Here is a 21,690-nt window from a genome sequence, read left to right as displayed (position 1 = left end):
GTACCATTTATGAATCAGGTGCGTTATGGCTCCTATTGATTACTTCAGATTGGTTTTTTAGTTTTTTAGATGTTCTGGCTTGCTTTTGTATCTATATTTTTCAATTGTCAACAAAAGTTAAAATGTAGAATTTACGAAAATCAAATTAAATTTTATTATAGTTGTTCTCTATAGTCACTTTCCACACTGAAGGAACTATTACAAAAATCTAGAGAAACAGTGGACAGATTTCCTCTATAAATTGGTAGTAATTAAAATGGGCATCCGCTTTCCTCAATAATTTTTTTTTTTTAACAAAGGGTGTTACAAGCATAGTTGGTGCTAACACCATCAGAGCACTTTGTAATGTTTAATCTGATTGTTTTTACGTTATGTGCCTTTGAGTTTGCAAATTCTACCCAAATTTCAGTTGTGGATTGATGGGAAAAATGGGTATAGAATTGAGAATGAAAATTACTCAAACAGGGTCTTCTTGAATGTGAGAAAGTACTAGTAGTTGTGTATGCAAACAGGGTCTCCTTGGTATACAAAAGTTTTTTTTTTTTTTAAATAGCATTCTATTTTTTTGGTAAGTAATAATTCCTTATTACAAAAAAAAGTGGAAAATAAATATTCATGAAAAATATTTCACACTCATTTTTCCTTGTTTGTCCTTATTAATATTTCCTTCTGATATATACTGATATTTTGTCATGGAAAGCATTTAAAAATAAATAAATCATCATAAGAAACTAAAAACTTTTAGTAAAAAAAATATGATTTTTATAATTACATCTGCAGTTGTATACTAATTCTTGGACACTGCAATATTTTTGAATAGAAAAAAATGTAATAACTTAAAGGTAAACCTTCAAAGCATTATGCATATGAGGATATGAATCCCTTATCACACTTACCAAACACAGAAAATCTTTTTTTTTTTTTTGGATAAAACACAGCATCATTTCATTAAATCTGCACTATTAACAGAAATTACATCAACCATACATAGATACAAACATATTTGAAAAACAAATACTTAATCCTACAGATCTAGAACGAACACTTGATACTACAGATGTGGAAAATCAATAGAATATCACATTAAAACTCCAAAAAAAAAAATCAAAAGATAAAATCTAAATGTAATCAACGTGTTTGAGCATTTGTCGAGTCAATTTGTATGTTTTGGATGGGCAAATTACTAATCAATCCACATTATAGGGCACAACTTGCGACTAAGCCTCAAAATTAAGCAATCAAGCAATGAAATGGACATCTTACATGGTATTAATTCGAAGTTTAAATTGTAGCTCCGTCTTCTTTGCTAGCCTATGCAAATGATGACTTCTGTAACTTTTATCTGTTTTGGTCTTGGCACCTTTAATTTCCAATAGAGAATCTATCCAGTCTAGTCAAAAAGAAAATTTCAAGGAATAAAGTTGTCGGATCATTATGTCTATACAATATGGCCATATCTGTCCTTCTGTAACTTCTCAATAAGGCATCACAAAACTATACTGATTACTGACCAATCCAAGAAATTTCGAGAGAGCTTCTTTAAAGTTTCATTGACCTGATTTTTGGTCTCTCATGGAGTACTTTTTGGCTGTCCAACAAGTGCTTAACCAAAAAAAAAAAAGCAGATTTTACTAATTTACCATCTACTGATTAGATGGATTTCATTTGGTTCAATTTCTCAGTTGACAGGATAAGAAACAGTGGACAAATTTTCTATAAATTAGTAGTTAAAACAGGCATCAACAAGGGTGTTGGATGGGCAAAATGGCAGATATATCTTTCCACTCCATTTGATGAATACTGGTTCTCTATGTTTTGTTTGGCGTTCCTTCATGGATAGGCAAAATGGCAAATACACCTTTCCACTCCATTTGATCACTTGTGCGAAAGTCACCTGGACAGAAACCAACACGGTCGAGTGTCTACTCGAGCGTAAATTTCTGACTTTTGCAGACTCAATTTCTACTCTGACTCCCTCCTAATCTTCCCTCCGAGTGAAAATTTTTATGTTTGGATTTTGCAGGTGTTGTCCCTTCATTCCTGCAAAATATTTGTGTGATCATGTAAGCAAGATATCGCTTTATAGTTTATATCATCCAGCACGTTTGTTCAGTTTCTTTTGTTAGTTAAAAAAAAATTAGTTGCAGCACCATCAGTGGCATACCAAAAAACAAATCGTACAATGACTGATCAGAAAACTTTTACTTAATAATTTTTGCAGGCCTTGGGAAACACACAATGTTTGCTTGAAGGGGATTAATATCTACCATTTTGGCAATGTCAAGTAGTGTTCAAGGACCAATTATAAACATCTAACTGTGCATTTGCCCTCTTTCGCTGCATAGTTTGATGTGTTATTTGGCGATAAAATGTTACTGTTAAACATTTCCTACTGGTTTGAAGGCTTTTTTGTTCGTTGTGGCAAAAATAACAGGCTTTCTAACGTAGTTACCGTTTAGTAGTCTTGTAACATGGCTTCATGTGCCGATAGTGAAACTTTTTGGAACAATTCTGTAATATGTCCCTGAATAGTAACAACTTACAAGTCTGTCTGTTACTTGGCCTTAAAGCCTTGAAGGAGATTCTATGCGAGATTATTGTACTTGGGGTAAGTCTAAACCAGATTATTCTACCATGTAACAGATATTATGAAAGTTCAGAGTTTCTGTAGCAGATAATGCATAAATGCAGATTATTATGAAAAGGGATCAACTTCTGTATTCTGGTAGCGAAGCTCTAATTGGACAACATGTTGTCAATACTGACGGAAAGTAACAAACCTGGAAGTTAAGAAATTGAAAAATCCACATAGATTGGACGCCAGGCACTATTATTCCCTACGGGCAGTAAAATTTTCATCATTTACAGTTCAAGGGGGAAATGTAGGGTACAAAACATGCGCTAAGGTTTATTCACACGTACATGAAGTGCTTCGTCTTACCAACCAGCTGACAGTTTAATTTGTCACATACTGACATCACTAAACAATAAAAACCGAAGGAGCATCAGGTTCTTTTGTTGAAGAAAAACATATTCAATTGTAACTTTGTTACACCACATTTAAACTTTTGTTACACCATCTTCTAACTCAGTTACACCCAAGAGCAGACTTGTGGGAAATGGAACTTGTGAGGCCTTGTCCGCCGTGCACCTTGTGGGAAATGAAGTGTTTAAGTTTTTTTTACACACACACTATGACGACCTCACCTCCTCCTAGGGCGTACCCCAGGGTTTAGCAGACCGCATGCCTAACTCTCGCCAGAACTCACTCACTTCAAATAAAATAAGTTACAACCTCACGAGTAAACGAAATAACAGTTCCTAAACTTGGAACATACAAATACATTCATTTCTATTTCAATAATCCATACAATCCCAAATATATCCAAAGATATGAGTTCCAGAAATATTCAGCCCTAATCGAGCACTAGCGCGAGTACAATCGCAAAATTTCAAAAACAAGACTATGCTAGCTTGTACCAGTCTTGCGCCTTCGCTCGTACCCCCTGTAAGGAAAACAAATTTAACGGAATAGGGTGAATTAAAACTCAGTGAGGTTCCAAATAACAAGTTGACCATTATTCAAAGTGCAAGTATCAAAGTAGCAAAGTAGCGAGCATAACAAGTTCATAAAAGTGAGCAATAACACTTCAAGTAACAAATCTCAAAATGAGCGAGGGTAAAATTCATTTTTTCTAAAAGAAACAATACACTACGAATAACAATCAAAGTATAAGGATACAGAAGGCTCTCAGGAGCCAAATTCCCGTTGCTTCACCAGAGTTTGATCAAGTAGTAGTTGACACTCCGTCAACTTTCGAGTAAAGTAATCAATCCAGTAGTGCTTCACTTAACACCAACCCATCCACCATTCAACCCCCTTACCGGACCCGAACACCAACTAAACACTGGTGGTAATACTCGAGCATACCGATTAGTCGATGAGGTATCACTCCACTCGACAAAACAAGAGACCCATGGTTCGTTATCTAATCGACCAAGCCCTTGCCGGCTCGACTCAATTAACTAGCCAGTGGGGTTTGGGTTCTCAAGTAGTCAACATAGTTGATGACCAATCGACTTAGTCAAGAGAAAAAGTACGGAGACGAGAATGAGAGACACCTCCCTCTCGAATAAAGTATGGTACATACTGCCGCGCAGCACTTACAAGTCAAGTACAAGTACAAATACAAGTACAGGTCAATGCAAATCAAGTTACTTGTACAAGCATGAATGAGATATCAAGTGTTTAGTTGAGTTAGGTCAAGTGCGATAAAGTACACACTTGCCCAACCAAACCAAGCAAATCTTATCCGATCACATTGGTAAAGGATTTAAAGCAAGTATCAAGTTCAATCATGTATTTGGAAGCACTCACCAAAGGTCTAGTGCTTTTCAAAATCACATTCAGGTTCAACTCCTTGGTTGGAGTCCAAATCTGTGATAAAATATCATTTAAGAATGTAGAACTCTCTAGAGTTCGAAACATAGGAGTTTCGCTTCAAGAAAATCAAATAAATGAACTCATTTAAGTAGTATTCATTTGGCTTATCACACCTTAGAAAACTCATGCTCACTCTTTTAGTTTCGATAAGGAAGCGGTTAAAACGTTTAAGTTCGTAAAGTGGCTAAAAGATGAGGTCCGAATGGTCGCTACTTTCATTTTTCCAAGTGTACGAGTTTCGACCAAATTTTAGCTTATATACCTCTACGAAAGAAGACACGAATACCATAGATAATCCAAATTCAATTCGACCTCAAATCTTCGCTCAAGTCGCGAGTACACACGCTTAACCCTCGTGTGAAAATTTGGGCGGCATGCCCTTTGTATTTAGTTATTTTCCAACCATTTATGGCTTTATTATTTTCCTCAACTCAGCCCAAATTTACACATGAGCAATCTTAACACAATAGCCCTTCAACTAAGCTCAATGTCATCCAAATACAAGGCAATTCTAGTAATGCAACAATCAAAATCAAAGCTGGAACTAGTTTTAAAGACAAATAGCTAAGTAACAGGTTTGACATCTTCCAGTGTCTTGGTCACAACTGAAACTACGCTTATAGGATTGGGGTAAATTTTATGGCGTTTCGAAGCTAAGACAGAGACCTACATTTCCTATGAAGATATCAACACCCAGTTTGACAGGTGCCGAACCTGTACAATAATAAATACCTACTCGAGAAAAATACAGATTTTGTATATAGCGGTGAGTAGGGTCGAATCCACAGGGACTGGGGATAATTTGTTTCTTCTAAAATCCAAAGTATGGGGGGTTTTGGATTAAATGCTAACTAAATAAATTAACTGCAGAAAATAATTAATTAAAAGAAATGATTGGGGAAACTCTAGCCAAGGGTACACATCAGAAATGGTTCATGCACTGATCATTGATGCAGAAATAATTGCAACATCTAGCAATAGATTAGTTATAGTTGGCATGCACGCGATAAACAACCAACCATTCCTTAATTTCTCGATAGCTAAGGTACGACCGTTAGCTATTTCTCTAACCCAAAAATAACCCTAGGTACGACCGTAGGATTTAGTTTCTAGATTGCATTAATAATTAGAAAGGCCCAATCCTAACCAACAAACACGCTACGAGGGTTCGTTTAAATTAGATCATATGCTCCCCTGACATAAACCCAATTACGCCAGTTGCTACTGAGGTAGAGATAACGAACAATTACGGATTCAATTACCCCTATTTAGCAAAAATAGCCTATATGAATAATTAATTATTGCGCACTAATCAATCATACACAAGGCCATAGCAATTAAAATCAAGGAACATATAAATACCAATAAATGAAGAAAATAATTAAAACAGATTCGATCTCACAGTAATTGTCGAACCAAATCGTCAGTTGTCCCCTTGACTAGAAAAGCTTAACCACGCCTCATGAGAAAATCTCCCCGTTGGGGAATATTGTCGAATACCTGGCGTGTGTCAGAGGCCAGTCCAAAGAAAGAAAACTAGAACTAAACTAAAAAACTAAAACTAAAGCCCTAGATATCTTTTTCTTCTGTACGTTGTCCCCTTTTAAAGCAACAAAAGAAAGATGACTAAAAGCTATCTAGGTGGTCCCCACACATGTGGACAAAGCCTCCCAAGTACTTCTTGTTCCAAGTCTCTCTACGTTGCTTTCTTTGAAGCCCAAATGACCAAATGCCTTTCACTAGCTTGTGGTCCCCCACCAATTCAAGGGCCCAAGGATTGAAGCCCTTAGAAGTCTCCATATTTTTCACAAAGTCCCTCCTTTTTGGTAGTTTTCTGCTTCATTCCTGAAATTGATTCCAAATACCAAATATGAGTAAATATCAGCAATTAACACAATATTTGTCAGGGATAGAAGGGAAAATTAATAATAAAAATACTAACAAATTATACCCTATCAATTCCCCCCACACCTGAATCATGCTTGCCCTCAAGCATGGGAGCAGCAATTGAACACCAAAATTTTGACAATGGCTATCGCTCTAACTACCTAATTGCCAAGATACCAAGAAAAATAATAATCAAGCATCAATGGTCAAGTCCAAGAAACATCACTCCTGGTTAGCTTCTAAACCATAAACTCTTCCAATTTCAGGTTAACGAATCTAAGAAAAAGGAATAATGTACAACATTTATCAGCAAATGGTCCAATTATTAACCAAAATCTCAACATTAAATCCATAATTCGGCAAGCTGATTTTTATTACACACTAACACAACCTTCACTTTTTTTCACATTTTTTTTCCTACTTTTCTCTTTTTTTTTTCAATAGTAACAAAAGACTTAGTCGCTAGCCATTAGAGCCTTTTGACGCGAACTCCAACATTGGCAAGATGAAGGAGCCCGGTTACTCAGCTTCTATCGCCACGTGACCACGTACTCATAGGAATTACTACCTTTTGACGCGAAATCAACACTTTAGGTGAAGATCCCCGGTTACTCAGTAGTAACCACTAGCGGAGTACAGTCAACTCTTATTTACAACCATATAGCACAATAACTAAAAATGACACAAAATAACAGCAGCCAGCCTCAAATTTCCAAATATGGAGAACTAAAATTAATAATTGGACCAATTCACATGAAAAATGCCAACAATCATTCCCTATGCCTAGGAAAGTTAACCAAAAATTATAAGAGTAAAACAATCATCGATATTCACCAAAGAGATATTTTTGGACTCAACCATATTAACTTGATACCCTTTTATTATTAAAATTTGGCAATAGCAGAAATAGAGGCAACAATCCAACATCAAATTTTGGCATGCACTTACGAGCCAATCACTAAAAAGAAGAAAATGAAAATGAACGAAAGATACTAGCACCATAACTGCTCCCCCCACACCTAAATCCTACATTGTCCTCAATGGAGGAATTAAAGCAATTAAAGTGAAGAGGACAACGAAACTTTCCTCTTTGAGTGGCCAAGAGGTAGGCGGGGACGGTGGAGGAAACCAATGTGGTGGAAGTACGCGCCCAAGTTCTGAGACATCATACTCAATTCAACCAGCAAATGCAAAACTCTGTCCTCCCAAAATCTCAACAAATAGCTCCAGTTGGCCAGTTAATGCCTCTGCTAGGACCTCGGCAGTAGGCGGACAGAGGAGCTGTAGTGGTGGCGGGCAAGCTGGAGTTTGAGCAGGCGGCGGCGCGCAGCTCAGCGGAGAGGGGCGCCAAGCTGGTGGAGGTGAGCTGAAGTGCAGCTCGTTCGCCAAGTGGAGAGAGAGCAGAGGGGGAGCTGGGTGGCAGTTCGCGGAGCTTGGGCGAACTGTTGGTGGCGCGAGCTCAGGAGGCAGCGACGCGCTTGGAGTTGCGCGCGGAGATGTGGCGAGCTGGTGGAGCTGTTGGCGGTGGAAGCTGAACTCACGGCGAGAGGAGAGTTAGCTGGCGGTGCAGAGTTGGTGGTGAACAGCAGCGGAGAGAGAGGTGAGAGAGCGCAGGGGGCTGGTAGAGGTCCCCTGCTTGTGCGCACGATGCAGCGCGGCGTGTTGCGGACGAAGCTGGGGAAGAGCTTGCGGAGGAAGCGCAGGTGGAGATGGCGCAACGGGCTCACAGGGGAGAGGGCTGCGCGCGAGGGCTGCAGCGTTGCGGGTAGCGCGCGAGGAAGCTCCTGGTCGCGTGCGGCGTGGTGGTCAGCGGAGCGCAGGTGGGGCGCGACTTGGTGCTGGTAGCGGCGCGCCGTGGATGATGAAGAGGAGGAGGTGCTGCGTGGGTGAGGTTGTGGCGCAGTAGCGGCGGATGAAGGAATAGAAGGAAAAGGGGAAACAGGGGAGCGGTGGAGAAGAAGAAGAAAAATAAAGAAAGAAAGAAAGAAGAAGAAAAGAAAGAAAGAAAGAGAAATTTTTTTTTTTTTTTTGGGATTTTTTTTTTTTAAATTTAATTGAGATTGGAAAATTCGATTTTTGAATACCAAAACTGAAAATGAAAAAGGAAATTACTGTTATTTAAAGAAAGAGGGAAGAAAAAAAAAATTTTTTATTATTTTTTTTTTTTTGAAAGTGAAAAATTATTTCCTTTGTTTTTGGGTCGTCAAACACCGCGTGGGCACGCCAAGATTGGTCTTCGTCCTCTGACCTCAGGAGACGCAAACACCGCGTGGGCACGCCAAGACTTCACTTCCTGATAACAGTGGAGGAAATATGAAAACCAATTACTACTCAATCGAGAAACGAAAAACGAAAGAAATGAACAACAAAAAATAATAAAATCAATATTTGGGTTGCCTCCCAAAAAGCGCATTTCTTTAATGTCTTTAGCTAGACATTATCATGTTTTGCTCATGGAGGATAAAATCTTGTGGCTCGCTTCAATGCTTCATCTTCAATGTGATTCTGGTAACCCTCATAGATGGAGTAATTCTTGAGTACACGAGCTACAGTCTTCCATGGACCAGTAGATTGCGCCAAACAATCAAGCATTGATCGCAATTCTTCATCCACTCCTCCATCAAGAGCATTCAATGGTTCAAGATATTTTTTCATTACCACTTTTAACTTATTCCTGTCATGAAATTTCAAATTTTCTGGTATAATAAAATCAATTTCAGTAACAGGGGTTGAAGAATAGGAGTCAGGAAAATATTGATTAAGGAGTGGAGAAGATGTCACCGCATTTGGAGATTGTCCACTGGATTCATTCACTTGGATGGGTTGCGGTTGGGGTTCCATTTCTTCATTTTCGGCTTCTTTTTCAACTGCATCTGTAGATCTCTCATTTTGACACTCTTGCATCTCCTCATCACTAGTCAAGCAAATTGCACTCTTATTTTCTTCAAAATCAACAATGGTTTTCGAGGGCAATTCTTCAATTTGAGAAACCACCAATCGATTTATTCTGGATGTCAATAGACATATTTGATCTTCCAGATTACTCATTGCATCCTTCATCATCTCATTTCTCATTCGTGTCTCCTGTTGGAATTGATATGTATTAGTAGCTAATGATTCAACTATTTCTTCAAGAGACATACCTGACATAGATGATGATTCTGGAGACTCATACTGCTGAAAATTCATTGGCCCTGTTGTATAATCATAACTGGAGTTATCCCACCATCCTTGATCATACCCGTTTGGATTAGGGTCATACCATGTTTGAGACCAGGGTGAAAAATCTCCATAATTATTGAGGGGGACACTCAGATTATCTTGATATTCGGGGCACATACCGGTTGAATGATCCCTGGCATAACAATTTTACAGGTTGCAGCAGCCATTCTTTCTCTAATAGAGTTCAGTGCCTCTGAATATGCAAACTTAGAAAAGAAACTAGTCTCATCGCCTTCCCCGAAAACAAAATCCATTATATCACCAAAATACGGAGTGTTAGAAGCCATAAGCTATATAAAAAAAAAAATAATAAGAGAAAAATAAATTAAAAATCAAAACAAGGTGAACTCAAAAAGAAACAAATTAATCTGACACCAGTCCCCGGCAACGGCGCCAAAAATTGACAGGTGCCGAACCTGTACAATAATAAATACCTACTCGAGAAAAATACAGATTTTGTATATAGCGGTGAGTAGGGTCGAATCCACAGGGACTGGGGATAATTTGTTTCTTCTAAAATCCAAAGTATGGGGGGTTTTGGATTAAATGCTAACTAAATAAATTAACTGCAGAAAATAATTAATTAAAAGAAATGATTGAGGAAACTCTAGCCAAGGGTACACATCAGAAATGGTTCATGCACTGATCATTGATGCAGAAATAATTCCAACATCTAGCAATAGATTAGTTATAGTTGTCATGCACGCGATAAACAACCAACCATTCCTTAATTTCTCGATAGCTAAGGTACGACCGTTAGCTATTTCTCTAACCCAAAAATAACCCTAGGTACGACCGTAGGATTTAATTTCTAGATTGCATTAATAATTAGAAAGGCCCAATCCTAACCAACAAACACGCTACGAGGGTTCGTTTAAATTAGATCATATGCTCCCCTGACATAAACCCAATTACGCCAGTTGCTACTGAGGTAGAGATAACGAACAATTACGGATTCAATTACCCCTATTTAGCAAAAATAGCCTATATGAATAATTAATTATTGCGCACTAATCAATCATACACAAGGCCATAGCAATTAAAATCAAGGAACATATAAATACCAATAAATGAAGAAAATAATTAAAACAGATTCGATCTCACAGTAATTGTCGAACCAAATCGTCAGTTGTCCCCTTGACTAGAAAAGCTTAACCACGCCTCATGAGAAAATCTCCCCGTTGGGGAATATTGTCGAATACCTGTCGTGTGTCAGAGGCCAGTCTAAAGAAAGAAAACTAGAACTAAACTAAAAAAACTAAAACTAAAGCCCTAGATATCTTTTGCTTCCGTACGTCGTCCCCTTTTAAAGCAACAAAAGAAAGACGAGTAAAAGCTATCTAGGTGGTCCCCACACATGTGAACAAAGCCTCCCAAGTACTTCTTGTTCCAAGTCTCTCTACGTTGCTTTCTTTGAAGCCCAAATGACCAAATGCCTTTCACTAGCTTGTGGTCCCCCACCAATTCAAGGGCCCAAGGCTTGAAGCCTTGAAGCCCTTAGAAGTCTCCATATTTTTCACAAAGTCCCTCCTTTTTGGTAGTTTTCTGCTTCATTCCTGAAATTGATTCCAAATACCAAATATGAGTAAATATCAGCAATTAACACAATATTTGTCAGGGATAGAAGGGAAAATTAATAATAAAAATACTAACAAATTATACCCTATCACAGTTCTTGCATCTTCAAGGTCAAAAAATGAAATCTCAGAAAAAATAGAAAACTGTCGGTTAAACTGGGCATTTGGCAGTCAGGAGTATTTTAGTCATTTCACAAGCTACAGTGCTCCGATTAAGCTGAAATTTTACAGGTAGCTAGTTAACTCAATTCCCTACAACTTTTATGTTTTGAGCAAGACCTGATTTGGCCTTTCTCATGGATACAGTGCAAAAACAGGGCAGATTCCACTATCAAAGTTGGAAATTCACTTCTACTCTAAATTTATATCCTAACTCACTACTATCAAGTACTATATCATCAAAACTATCAATTACCAGCTCAATGCCATCAATTACTAGATAAACAACCATAAGCAAGGCTAAAAAATGTAAACCCTAACTAAACATTCCACTATATCATCCAAAATTAAATGATCAACCATAGTGAACCAAGGACATAGGCTTCTTTCCCGATTTTAGCAAGAATAAGTAAGAGAAAAGGAAGGGCAAGCATTATACCTTCCAAAAACTGCTTGTAAATGAAAACTAAACCCCTTTCTTCCCAAAATTTTACCACACAAAACTGTCCCAACACCAAAAGAGAAGTTTAATCGGTTTAGTTTTTGAGATTTCACTCAAACAAGATGGATTCAAGGTTGGAGTTGAAGTGGTTTTTCTCTCTTTTCCCTCTCTTGAAGCTCGGCCAACATGAAGAAGAAAGGAAGAAGAAATGAAGCCAAAAGAAAGATAAGAAGATAGGAAATTCAAAATTGGATGGATTGCCGCCAAGTGTCACCGCAAGATTAATCGATTTAGTTTTTGAGATTTCACTCAAACAAGATGGATTCAAGGTTGGAGTTGAAGTGATTTTTCTTTCTTTTCCCTCTCTTGAAGCTCGGCCAACATGAAGAAGAAATGAAGCCAAAAGAAAGATAAGAAGATAGGAAATTCAAAATTGGATGGATTGCCGCCAAGTGTCACCGCAAGATTAATCGGTTTAATTTTTGAGATTTCACTCAAACAAGATGGATTCAAGGTTGGAGTTGAAGTGGTTTTTCTTTCTTTTCCCTCTCTTGAAGCTCGGCCAACATGAAGAAGAAATGAAGCCAAAAGAAAGATAAGAAGATAGGAAATTCAAAATTGGATGGATTGCCGCCAAGTGTCACCTCAAGATTAAGTCTAAAATTTTTTCCTTCTTTTCCTCTTTTCTTGGTCAACATTTTTGGCCACTTTAAGGCTAATGAAGGGCTGATATTTCTGATATAATAGCAAGGAAATTAAGGTAATAAAGTAGTGTTCAAGTGGTGTATTCAATCGGTAACAAACGGTACATGTCGGTTCACACCGTTTTTCCTTAACTCGCCCGTACTAGTGTTTTAACTTATGATTCACTAACTTATTATTATCACTTCTAATCACACACTTTCTTTTATCTAAAACTCACTCTTAACCACCGAATTTAGTACACACACCTCCATAATTAATCACACTACCAAAAGTCGTGAAAACCCTAATTTGCCCTAATTATAAAACTAAGGGCAAAACTCTTAATTCTATTATTTCTTACAACTATTGAGGGAGTAAATGAGTAATAAAGATATTATAAAATAATTTAATCAAAATAAGAGGGAATTTTAAGAAAATATAAGCAAATTTTCCAGTCATCACACACACACACACATATATATATATATATATATATATATATTGACTCGTGCCTTGAGGAAACTTTGTAAACTATCTTGGTTGGTCTGTTTGATTTTTTACTTAATTTTAATATGCACCTGAATTGTGATAGAGAATATGATGGTAACCTCAGGAAAAAAAAATTCAAGGAGCAAACGATATGGAAAAACTTGGGAGTGACATTATGTTTTTTCTAAATTTTAATTGAGTTATCAAACTGCCGTCAAAACAAACAAGTAACAAATTCATTTTATCCAATCAAATACCGTCACCTAAGCAAACAACTGACTATTAAAACTTGATTTAGTAGCCTACACTAGATTTCTTCTTCTGTTCTTATTACTAGTTTCTCGTTTCTTCTTCTTTTTTTTTGGCGGTTAAGTTTTGGAAATTTCACCAGTTGGACTTGTATGTTAATTGGATTCCAATATGAATTTAAGAACCGATGTCAATGTATATAGCTCTTTGCTTTGTGCTATCGACTAGATACTCGCAGCTTTACAGAATATTGATGATTTTCCTGACGAACTTTCCACCACCGGTATAATTATATAAGTTATATACTTCTAGGCTCATTTGAATCTTCTTGTCATGTTTGAAATACATTTGTTTTTTATTCACTGGCATTCCAACTTCTTTCTTGTGAATTTCTTCCAACGATTTTAAATTGATACAAATAGACTAATTGAAACAGACGAAAAAAAATTGAGCCCTGGGAAATTGACTAATGTATACTTAGAGGAAAACCCTATAATTTAACTAATTGAAATTGTTATAATCTAACAGTTAAAAGTCACTTATTTTATCATTTAACGGTGAATTTAACTTTGGATTAACTTTTTACACACTGACAATATAGTAATTTTTTTTTACACTAACAGCTATGAATATATGCCACATGTGTATGTTTTGAATTTCAAATTTAAATTCATGTTATTGATATGATCTAAACTTGTTAATATATAAAAAAATTGTACACTAACAGTGTATAAAAAACTTACTCTTTAACTTAAAAATATGATATTCAAAATTTTCATTATCGAAACTACTAAGGTGATAGCTTGATGTTCCGAATTCGAATTTAGCTACTTGGGGCTGGTAGTGGTGGTTATGGGGACAGCTACTTGAGCTGTGGTCAAGCTTGACTACTAGTATTAGGTAATTAGCTTGGGCTGGCCGGAATTGGAAAGCCAAACGTGCTGTCAGATGAATTTGTACGCATCCGGTGCCATTCTAGCAGGAGATTTTGGGACAAAAAAAAGTAGGATTTTTTTTTTCTGTTTATATATATAGATTAATTTCACATTTCCTCTTTAATGGACTAGGAACTTGTTTTGTTATTGTTCTTTCATGGAAGGAGCCCCGATGCTCGATCTACTTGATTTTCAAGAAAGTGATTAAAAGCATGCGTGATTGTGGGGGAAGAAAACACAAAGAAGATTCTCACTCTCTGGAAAGTTGGAGACTGCCTTGGTAGGTCTATTTTAGCTTGCTTGCTACTGAAGGAAAGAGTCAAACTAGTGACATTTGAGAGAAAGAAAAAGCGGATAGAAGAAGCTTACTCGTAACAAATAGGATGAGCTTTGATGCTTTCTTACATGGTATCATTTTTCCCTTTTTCACGTCAAAAAGAGATGTGGATATGTGTCCTTGGTAGCCAGAATTCACTTCATAACAACTGGGCATCTACAAAGTGAAAAAAAAAAAAAAAAAAAAGTTGCAATTCTGTAGAAACCACAATTTGTTTACTTTTTAAAAATTTTAAAGTTTCAAAAGAAAAAGAAAAAAAAAGACGAATTTCAAAGGAAAATCAGTTGCTATAGCTGCCTTCCAAAGCAAGAAGCACAAAGCTGTGAAGTAGAATCAAACTTTTGCACCTTCTAAAACATATGGGCTCGTATATTACCACTTTTGCGTACTTGCATGTACAGTACTATGAAGCAGAATGGACCGCTTGAAGGTAATGTACAACTCCTTGTCATGACAAGAAATCAAATTCTTTTGTTGACTTCGAAAGGTTATTATAAGTACAGTCAAAAAGGTTATTCTTGATATTCAAGAAAGGGAGAGTAATTGAAAGATGAAAGATGCAGATCGATTTTTTGTCGAATGTGCTATATATATGGTCATAATTAAGTTACGTGTTATAAGCAATATATGTTCTCTTGCCTTTCTTTTTTTTTAAAAACAAAAACACATGTAGTTCCTAAATTCTTCTTCTTGTTCCTTTTTTTTTTCTGGGTTTTAATTAAAAGGTCCATGTTAAATTATTTTTTTGGCTAACAGCCGTCGAGCACTCATTAAGAGGGGTTTTTCGAAAAGTGTTAATTAATTTAGAAAATGTCTAGATGCAAGGGTGTAATAATGGTAATTGTGTGTATCGACATTGATAAATTTGGTGTAATATAGGTATGTTAATGAGTGTCGAATATGTACTCATTCAAAAAATCCTTAAAACTATCTAGGACTATTTATTACCTCATAATCATAGTGAAATCTAATTATCTAGAACCACTTGTTGCCTTACAATCACAATGCAACCTAATTATCTTAGGACCATTTATTGAGTTTGGCTTGAAGCCCTTGATGCAAAGATGTGTAATTTTTTCCAACTTAATAAACGCTCACTAGGGATGGCAAGTCAGTCGTATGTGTAAAGTTGCAAAATTTTGTTGATTGCCGTCCAACAATTGAAAAGGAAAGTTCGAGGAACCAATTAAGACCGCACCAAGTTGCTGGACTTTCTTTCTTTTTCGGATTTTGTAACTTGTAAGCCAGTTTATCAATCATCAAAACAGACAAAATTTCCAGAGATAAAGCTTCTGTGATTCCTTCAGTTCAATGCCGATCCTACATTTTTAAGTCCACATTGGTGGCATTAATACATATGTACGAAGCTTAATTCAACAACATTACAACTAATAATTCCCTTTCTACAAAAAATTACTCTTATAACGGTACGGGGGAAGGAGTGCAAGTGAGAAATCCCAGATTTGAGACCTCTCACTTAAACTTAAAAAAAAAATCCCTTTTCTTAAATTTTAGTAATTTATGTGGTAATTTGAAAACTTAATTAATACATCATGCTTGCGATTTTTGGATTTCAAACTATAACAGATTCTCTAATTTTATTGATTTACTGAATAATTTAAGAATATACACAATAGTATGACAAGTTGAGTTTCCATATTACTTTCAAACAGTGTAAAAATTGACATCTTTGCGTCCCATTTTGTTAAAGAAGTCTAAAAGGTTGGTCTTAATTAATCGTCACAAGCAAGCATCTAAGAACAAAAAACCAATCCAACCGTACAAAGTTAAAAAAACCCACCAAAAAAAAAAATTCAAAAGATAACCTCTTGAAGTGTGACATTCTTTCCAATTGAGTTTTTGCATAATCATACAATTTTCCTTGCTAAGTATGAAAAAATAGAAAAAGGGTCTTCCATTTCTATAATTACCAGGCTTCCACTTCCTCACGAGGCATTATTTTTGGCACATATCAGTACACCAGCACTGACATCCCATTCACTCTTTCTCTCTCAGTTAATTCCCTACTACACCAGCACACGAGCACCTATAGTTTCCATCTCTTGCAATTTTTTGATCAAGTTTAGCCAGACCAAACCAACAAAAAAAGGGGTGTCACGGAAAGGGCAAAATTTTGTGAAAGAATGGGAAATAGAGTTACTGTGCTAGAAAATAGGACATTGTACAATATTGAAATTAGAATGTGGGTTTACCCTGCTAGACCTGATGAATTCAAGAAAACTTTGAGGATCAAGCCAGGTAGATCCACAAGAATAATGGCCACAACTTTCAACAGTAGTAATCAAGATCATGATCACGGTGGTCTTGAAGAAGAAGTAATGTTAATGGTGTATGCAAATGGAGGTTGGACTGGTAGATACATCCTTCCTCTCCACTTGTTCGCTTATGCGAAAGTCTCCTGCGACAGAAACCAGCACGGTCAAGTCATTCTTCGAGCCAAAAGGGCAAACTTCAACTTCTTCAGACTCAGGTACTTCTTTTTCAACTCTTAATTTCATTCTACTTATTTATTCTTCTTCTTTTTTGTTTTTTCATATTACCATTGATTTATTTAGCTTTTCCAAGATATGACTGCAGTATATTGAAGTTTTCACTGAGAACTTTTTATACACGTAAAATTTATAATTTTCAAAAAAATAAAAAAAAAAGATGTAAAAATATGAGGTTTTGAAAATTTATAAGTGTGACCAAAATTCAGCAAGGGCGAAAGCCCAAAAACATTAGAGGGAGGGAGGGCAAGTATGATTTTCGAAACTCTTTTTATTTAATATTTAATTTTCTTAAATGTTTTGATCTTCTTTCATTTGCTCGATGAGTTTTTAACAGGTGTTTTGCCATATGTCCTGCAAAATACGTGGGACTAGGAATGATTGAAGAGGGCATTTAGGCATGGTATTTATCACTAACTCTACCTTTCTTTTTTTTTTGTCAAAACACTAACTCTACCTTTCACAATACCACTTTTGTTTAGTTTCCATTCCATTTCTGCGGCAGGGTTGGGGGTTATTGATAGCATATGCAATCAACATTTATTGTTTTAATGGCTATGGATAGCATCAATACTCTTTAATTACTATTTCAATCGAACAATAGACAAAAAGGGTGTTCTCGACACCCAGCATAGAAGCGGTCAGAGACATTAGCTAAGTGATTGTAAGATTCATGCTTCGACTGTCAAGTTCTTTTTTTTTTTTTTGTGAAAAACATGAATAAACCGGTTGAATAGAGTCCAAGGCTAGGAAGATTGAAGATTACTCTTTTTTTATTCTTTTTTTCCCCTAGGGTACAATGATATACATGACGAATATTATGGAAGATAAATGTGTTATTTTTCATTAGACAATTGTGCATTTAGTGAATATATTTTGTAACTAAATACAGAGGTAGATCTGTTCAAATTTGGTCAAAATCTCATTTTACAAATTATTTTTAATGGCTTAAATTCTGCAGACTGATTCAGCTCTTTAATTGATGATCCTTGCAGGTCTCGGGGAATACTTGACCATGTTTGTTTTATTCTTAAGGCTGTGGGAGGTCCCTCGAGAGGATTGAAATTTGTCTGGAATTAAAATTGTATTCTACAGAAATTATACTACTAAATTCTATAAAATCCAAGTTCATTTCCACACAAATTCCAATTCTCTCAACACTCCAAACACAGCAGCAAATTTTCCTTACCATCTGTGTTTGTGAAGTGACAAGTACCAAGCATACGGTTTCGAATCTTCTGTCCCCAAATTAGTCTCGAAAGTCACAAAGACTACATATTTGGGGATAGAGGGGATAGAGATTAATTTGGAGACAGAAGATTCGAAGTCCAAGCATACATATTTTCCTGTGGCGAAAGTCACGAAACTGCGACAAACTAGTGATGTAGATTTGGTTTTCAGATGATATTGCGTATTAATTATTGTCCAGTGGTCACGGAAGGGCTCATAGAGGCCTTCTCCTAGTCAGATTTAGAGTTCAAATTATGTGTCTGGAAGTTAGGAGTGGCAAAAGTGTAGGGAGAGATGGAAGGATTTGAAAAAGAAAATTTATTAATTGTTGATGTAAAATGGGATTTCCTATCAATGTTATTGTACTTTTATCATAATTCCACATTAGTTTCTTGTTTCATTGAGAGAAATTATTCATAGGGAAAACTCCTACTATCACCATGACTACCTCCTCTCGAAGCAGGGGCACGGACAATTGTCACTGACAATCGTATGGAACGGTGTAACGATATTTGAACGGATTGTAATTCAAATTCAACAGATTATACATCTTTACAATAGAGATATAATATTATATTACTGTTCATGTGAGTCTCATGTATAATAATTACGTGTCTATTGTAAGAATGTACAACAATTCAATTTGAATTACAACTCATTCAGAAATTTTCACCCTTCCATGACAACCGTCCGTGCTCTTGATCCTTTCCTCTCCACTTTCTCCCTTTTTTTGGGCAGGAGACCAAGGTATATCCCTCCTTTGCAGAAAAATTACTCAGCAGGCATGTATACTATCCATATGGTCATTGTCAAAGCAAATCCGCAGAAAATTGTACTGATAATTCTATTAGAGAAAGGAAATGAAAATGTATCAATCATAAAATAATTGAGTAAAAAGGACATAAAATTTGCTCCAGCACCCCAGTGAATGCGGTAACACAATAGTATTAGGGTGAATTCCACTTTGCCATTCGTTTAATTTCAGTTTGCATCCTTAAATTTAAGTATTAGGCAGATTTGCCCCCTCTTAACGATTTTGGTTAAATGTTAATTTCTTTGGCAAATATACAGTTGAAATGGGTTACGTCACCGCGGAAATTCCAATAAAGACAAAGATAAACTTAAATAAACATATAATCCAAAAAAAAAAAAGTAAACTTTCAAAGGCAATATATATCACAAACATTTCAATTTCCTTCTTTTGAATTGAGGCATTTGACGAAAGAAAGGTTTGAAATTCTCTCAAATCTCTCTCAGCTTGTTTGAATTACTTGGGAGGTATTTGGGTTTGCAATCTATTAATTATTTAAAAATATTTAAACCCTAAAATAATTGGTAGATTATAAATCTAAATATCCCTCAATTCATCCGCTCAATCTAAAGGGTTTTGAGAGAATTTCAAATTTTTTGTCAAATCTCTCAATCCAAACTTAACCTTAGTTGATCTAAATTCTAATTGCTTCTCAACTTTTCATAAAAAAAAATGCATTTTAAATAGCCAATGACATTTAATGAGCTAATATTCTCCCAACGTTCAGACAGACGAACATCAGCTTGAATGCGTGCTTTAAAGGCCTTAAAAAAGGTGCTTTAGTTTTTCTATTTTTAGTGCTTGTTTGATAACTCTATTTAATGCTAAAAATTAATTTACTCCCTCCCTTTTTTTATAACTGACGTTTAAGGTTTTGCACACCAATTAAGAAAAGTTTTTCATTGCTTAAATCTGTACACTACTTTCCTTTTGTACCCTCATTAATTGTCCAATTCACTCATATTTTCTCTCACTAGAGTACTAAATGGTGCTGTTTTACTAGGCCAAAAGCAATGCAAACTAACTCCCACCAAACTAAATGTTTCTAAAATGAAAAACTTTCCCACCAAAAATTTTCACCTAAATTTTTAATCTGAAATTTTAAACATTTTTAACTCCCACCAAATATTTTGAGAGGCTATGAGGACTTCACTATATAAACTAGTCTCAAGAGAAATACATTATTTGTATTCTTTTGCATGGGGGGTTCATTCAAATCAATACTAATGGAGCTTTTATGTATTGTTGGCACATTCGACTTCAACTTCTGCATCTTCATCTCTCTTGTTTCTTCAAAAAGAATCTTCAACCACTTGTTTAATTAACTCATCTTCAAATTCTTGTCCATTCAACTTTTCACCCCCAAAGGATGGGTTTGAAGGTGCAAGTGGTTGATGGCGGGGGAGGCGGTGGATGGAGGAAGAACAAAGGGGGTTCAACATACTGCGAGAAAAGAAGAAAGAATACGGAGGGGCAGATAATTACTAGGGTTGTTACAAAGAGAGAAGCAATAATTACTAGGAGTAGTAATTAAGAACCCTGTATTGGAAAAGAGAGATAAAATGGTAAAATTGTGAAAAAATAATTAATACTGTATGGGAATAATAAAATGACAGATAAAAGTACACTAGAGCAAATTTCTTAAACGTCAGTTATAAAAAAAGGGAGGGAGTCTCGCAGTATGTTGAACCCCCTTTGTTCTTCTCCATCACCGCCTCCCTCCGCATCAACCACTTGCACTTCAACCATCTTTGGGGGTTGAAAAGTTGAATGGACCAAGAATTTGAAGATGAGTTAATTAAACAAGTGGTTGAAGATTCTTTTGAAGAAACAAGAGAGGATGAAGATGCAGAAGTTGAAGTCGAATGTGCCAAAATACATAAAGCTCCATTATGTATTGATTTGAATGAACCTGCAAAGAATACAAATAATGTATTTCTCTTGAGACTAGTTTATATAGTGAAGTCCTTATAGCCTCTCAAAATATTTGGTGGGAGTTAAAAATGTTTAAAATTTCAGATTAAAAATTTAGGTGAAAATTTTTGGTGGGAAAGTTTTTCATTTTAGAAACATTTAGTTTGGTGGGAGTTAGTTTGCATTGCTTTTGACCTAGTAAAACAGCACCATTTAGTACCTCATTAGAAAAGGGTTGATGGACATAATGGATAAAGAAAAAAGGACAGATTCAGAAAAAAACTTTTCTTAATTGGTGTGCCAAAACTTAAACGTATTAAAAAAAGGAGGGAGACTACACATACTATAACTCTCATACATAAAACACATTCTCATACATGTTCTCGCAAAAAATACACATTTGTTCTCTTTCTGTTCATACACATACACTCATGCAAATATACACTCTCCTACAAAATATTCACACTTAAACAGCACCTCGAAATTGTTATATTGTTTTCTCTCTCTCTCTCTCTCAAACACACATATACATACTTTTCTTTCTCTCTAGATACACAAATAAAGGCAATTTTTTAAAGATAAAAAATAATATTTCTGCGATATTTCAATTCAGCACTATAATTTGGTTAGTTATCAAATAAATATAACCTAATCAATTCAGTAAATTAATACTTTCAGCATTTAATTGTCAGATTTCGGACTTCAATCTTATTACAGGCCCTTAGGTTGAATCAAACTTGTGGAGTGATAATTAGTCAATTGAAACTGTTAAGCTCACGTAACAAATTAAACTTCATGGA

At 35.8% G+C, this 21,690-nt stretch overlaps 1 protein-coding gene and 1 long non-coding RNA gene across 3 annotated transcripts; both read left to right on the top strand.

The window, feature by feature from the left end:
* Positions 1 to 1,749: 1,749 nt before the first annotated feature.
* On the top strand, positions 1,750 to 2,673 carry LOC113779286. The gene is made up of 3 exons (XR_003469471.1): positions 1,750 to 1,932; positions 2,024 to 2,063; positions 2,222 to 2,673. It is a non-coding gene; the product is annotated as an uncharacterized LOC113779286 (long non-coding RNA).
* A 13,732-nt stretch (positions 2,674 to 16,405) lies between these two features.
* On the top strand, positions 16,406 to 18,191 carry LOC113779282. Of its 2 annotated transcripts, XM_027324831.1 has the most exons (3): positions 16,406 to 16,916; positions 17,273 to 17,338; positions 17,931 to 18,191. In XM_027324831.1, the coding sequence occupies exons 1-2, from the start codon at positions 16,570 to 16,572 to the stop codon at positions 17,331 to 17,333; spliced, it is 408 nt and encodes a 135-aa protein (XP_027180632.1). In that variant the 5' UTR covers positions 16,406 to 16,569; the 3' UTR covers positions 17,334 to 17,338; positions 17,931 to 18,191. The 2 variants fall into 2 exon arrangements, with proteins under 2 accessions (XP_027180632.1, XP_027180631.1); XM_027324830.1 differs by lacking the exon at positions 17,273 to 17,338.
* The last annotated feature ends 3,499 nt before the right edge of the window (positions 18,192 to 21,690 follow it).

Source organism: Coffea eugenioides, chromosome 8 (genome assembly GCF_003713205.1).
Source record: "Coffea eugenioides isolate CCC68of chromosome 8, Ceug_1.0, whole genome shotgun sequence".
Taxonomy (NCBI): Eukaryota; Viridiplantae; Streptophyta; class Magnoliopsida; order Gentianales; family Rubiaceae; genus Coffea; species Coffea eugenioides.
Note: the sequence above shows the minus strand (reverse complement) of the source record. Positions and strands in the feature narration are given on the sequence as shown.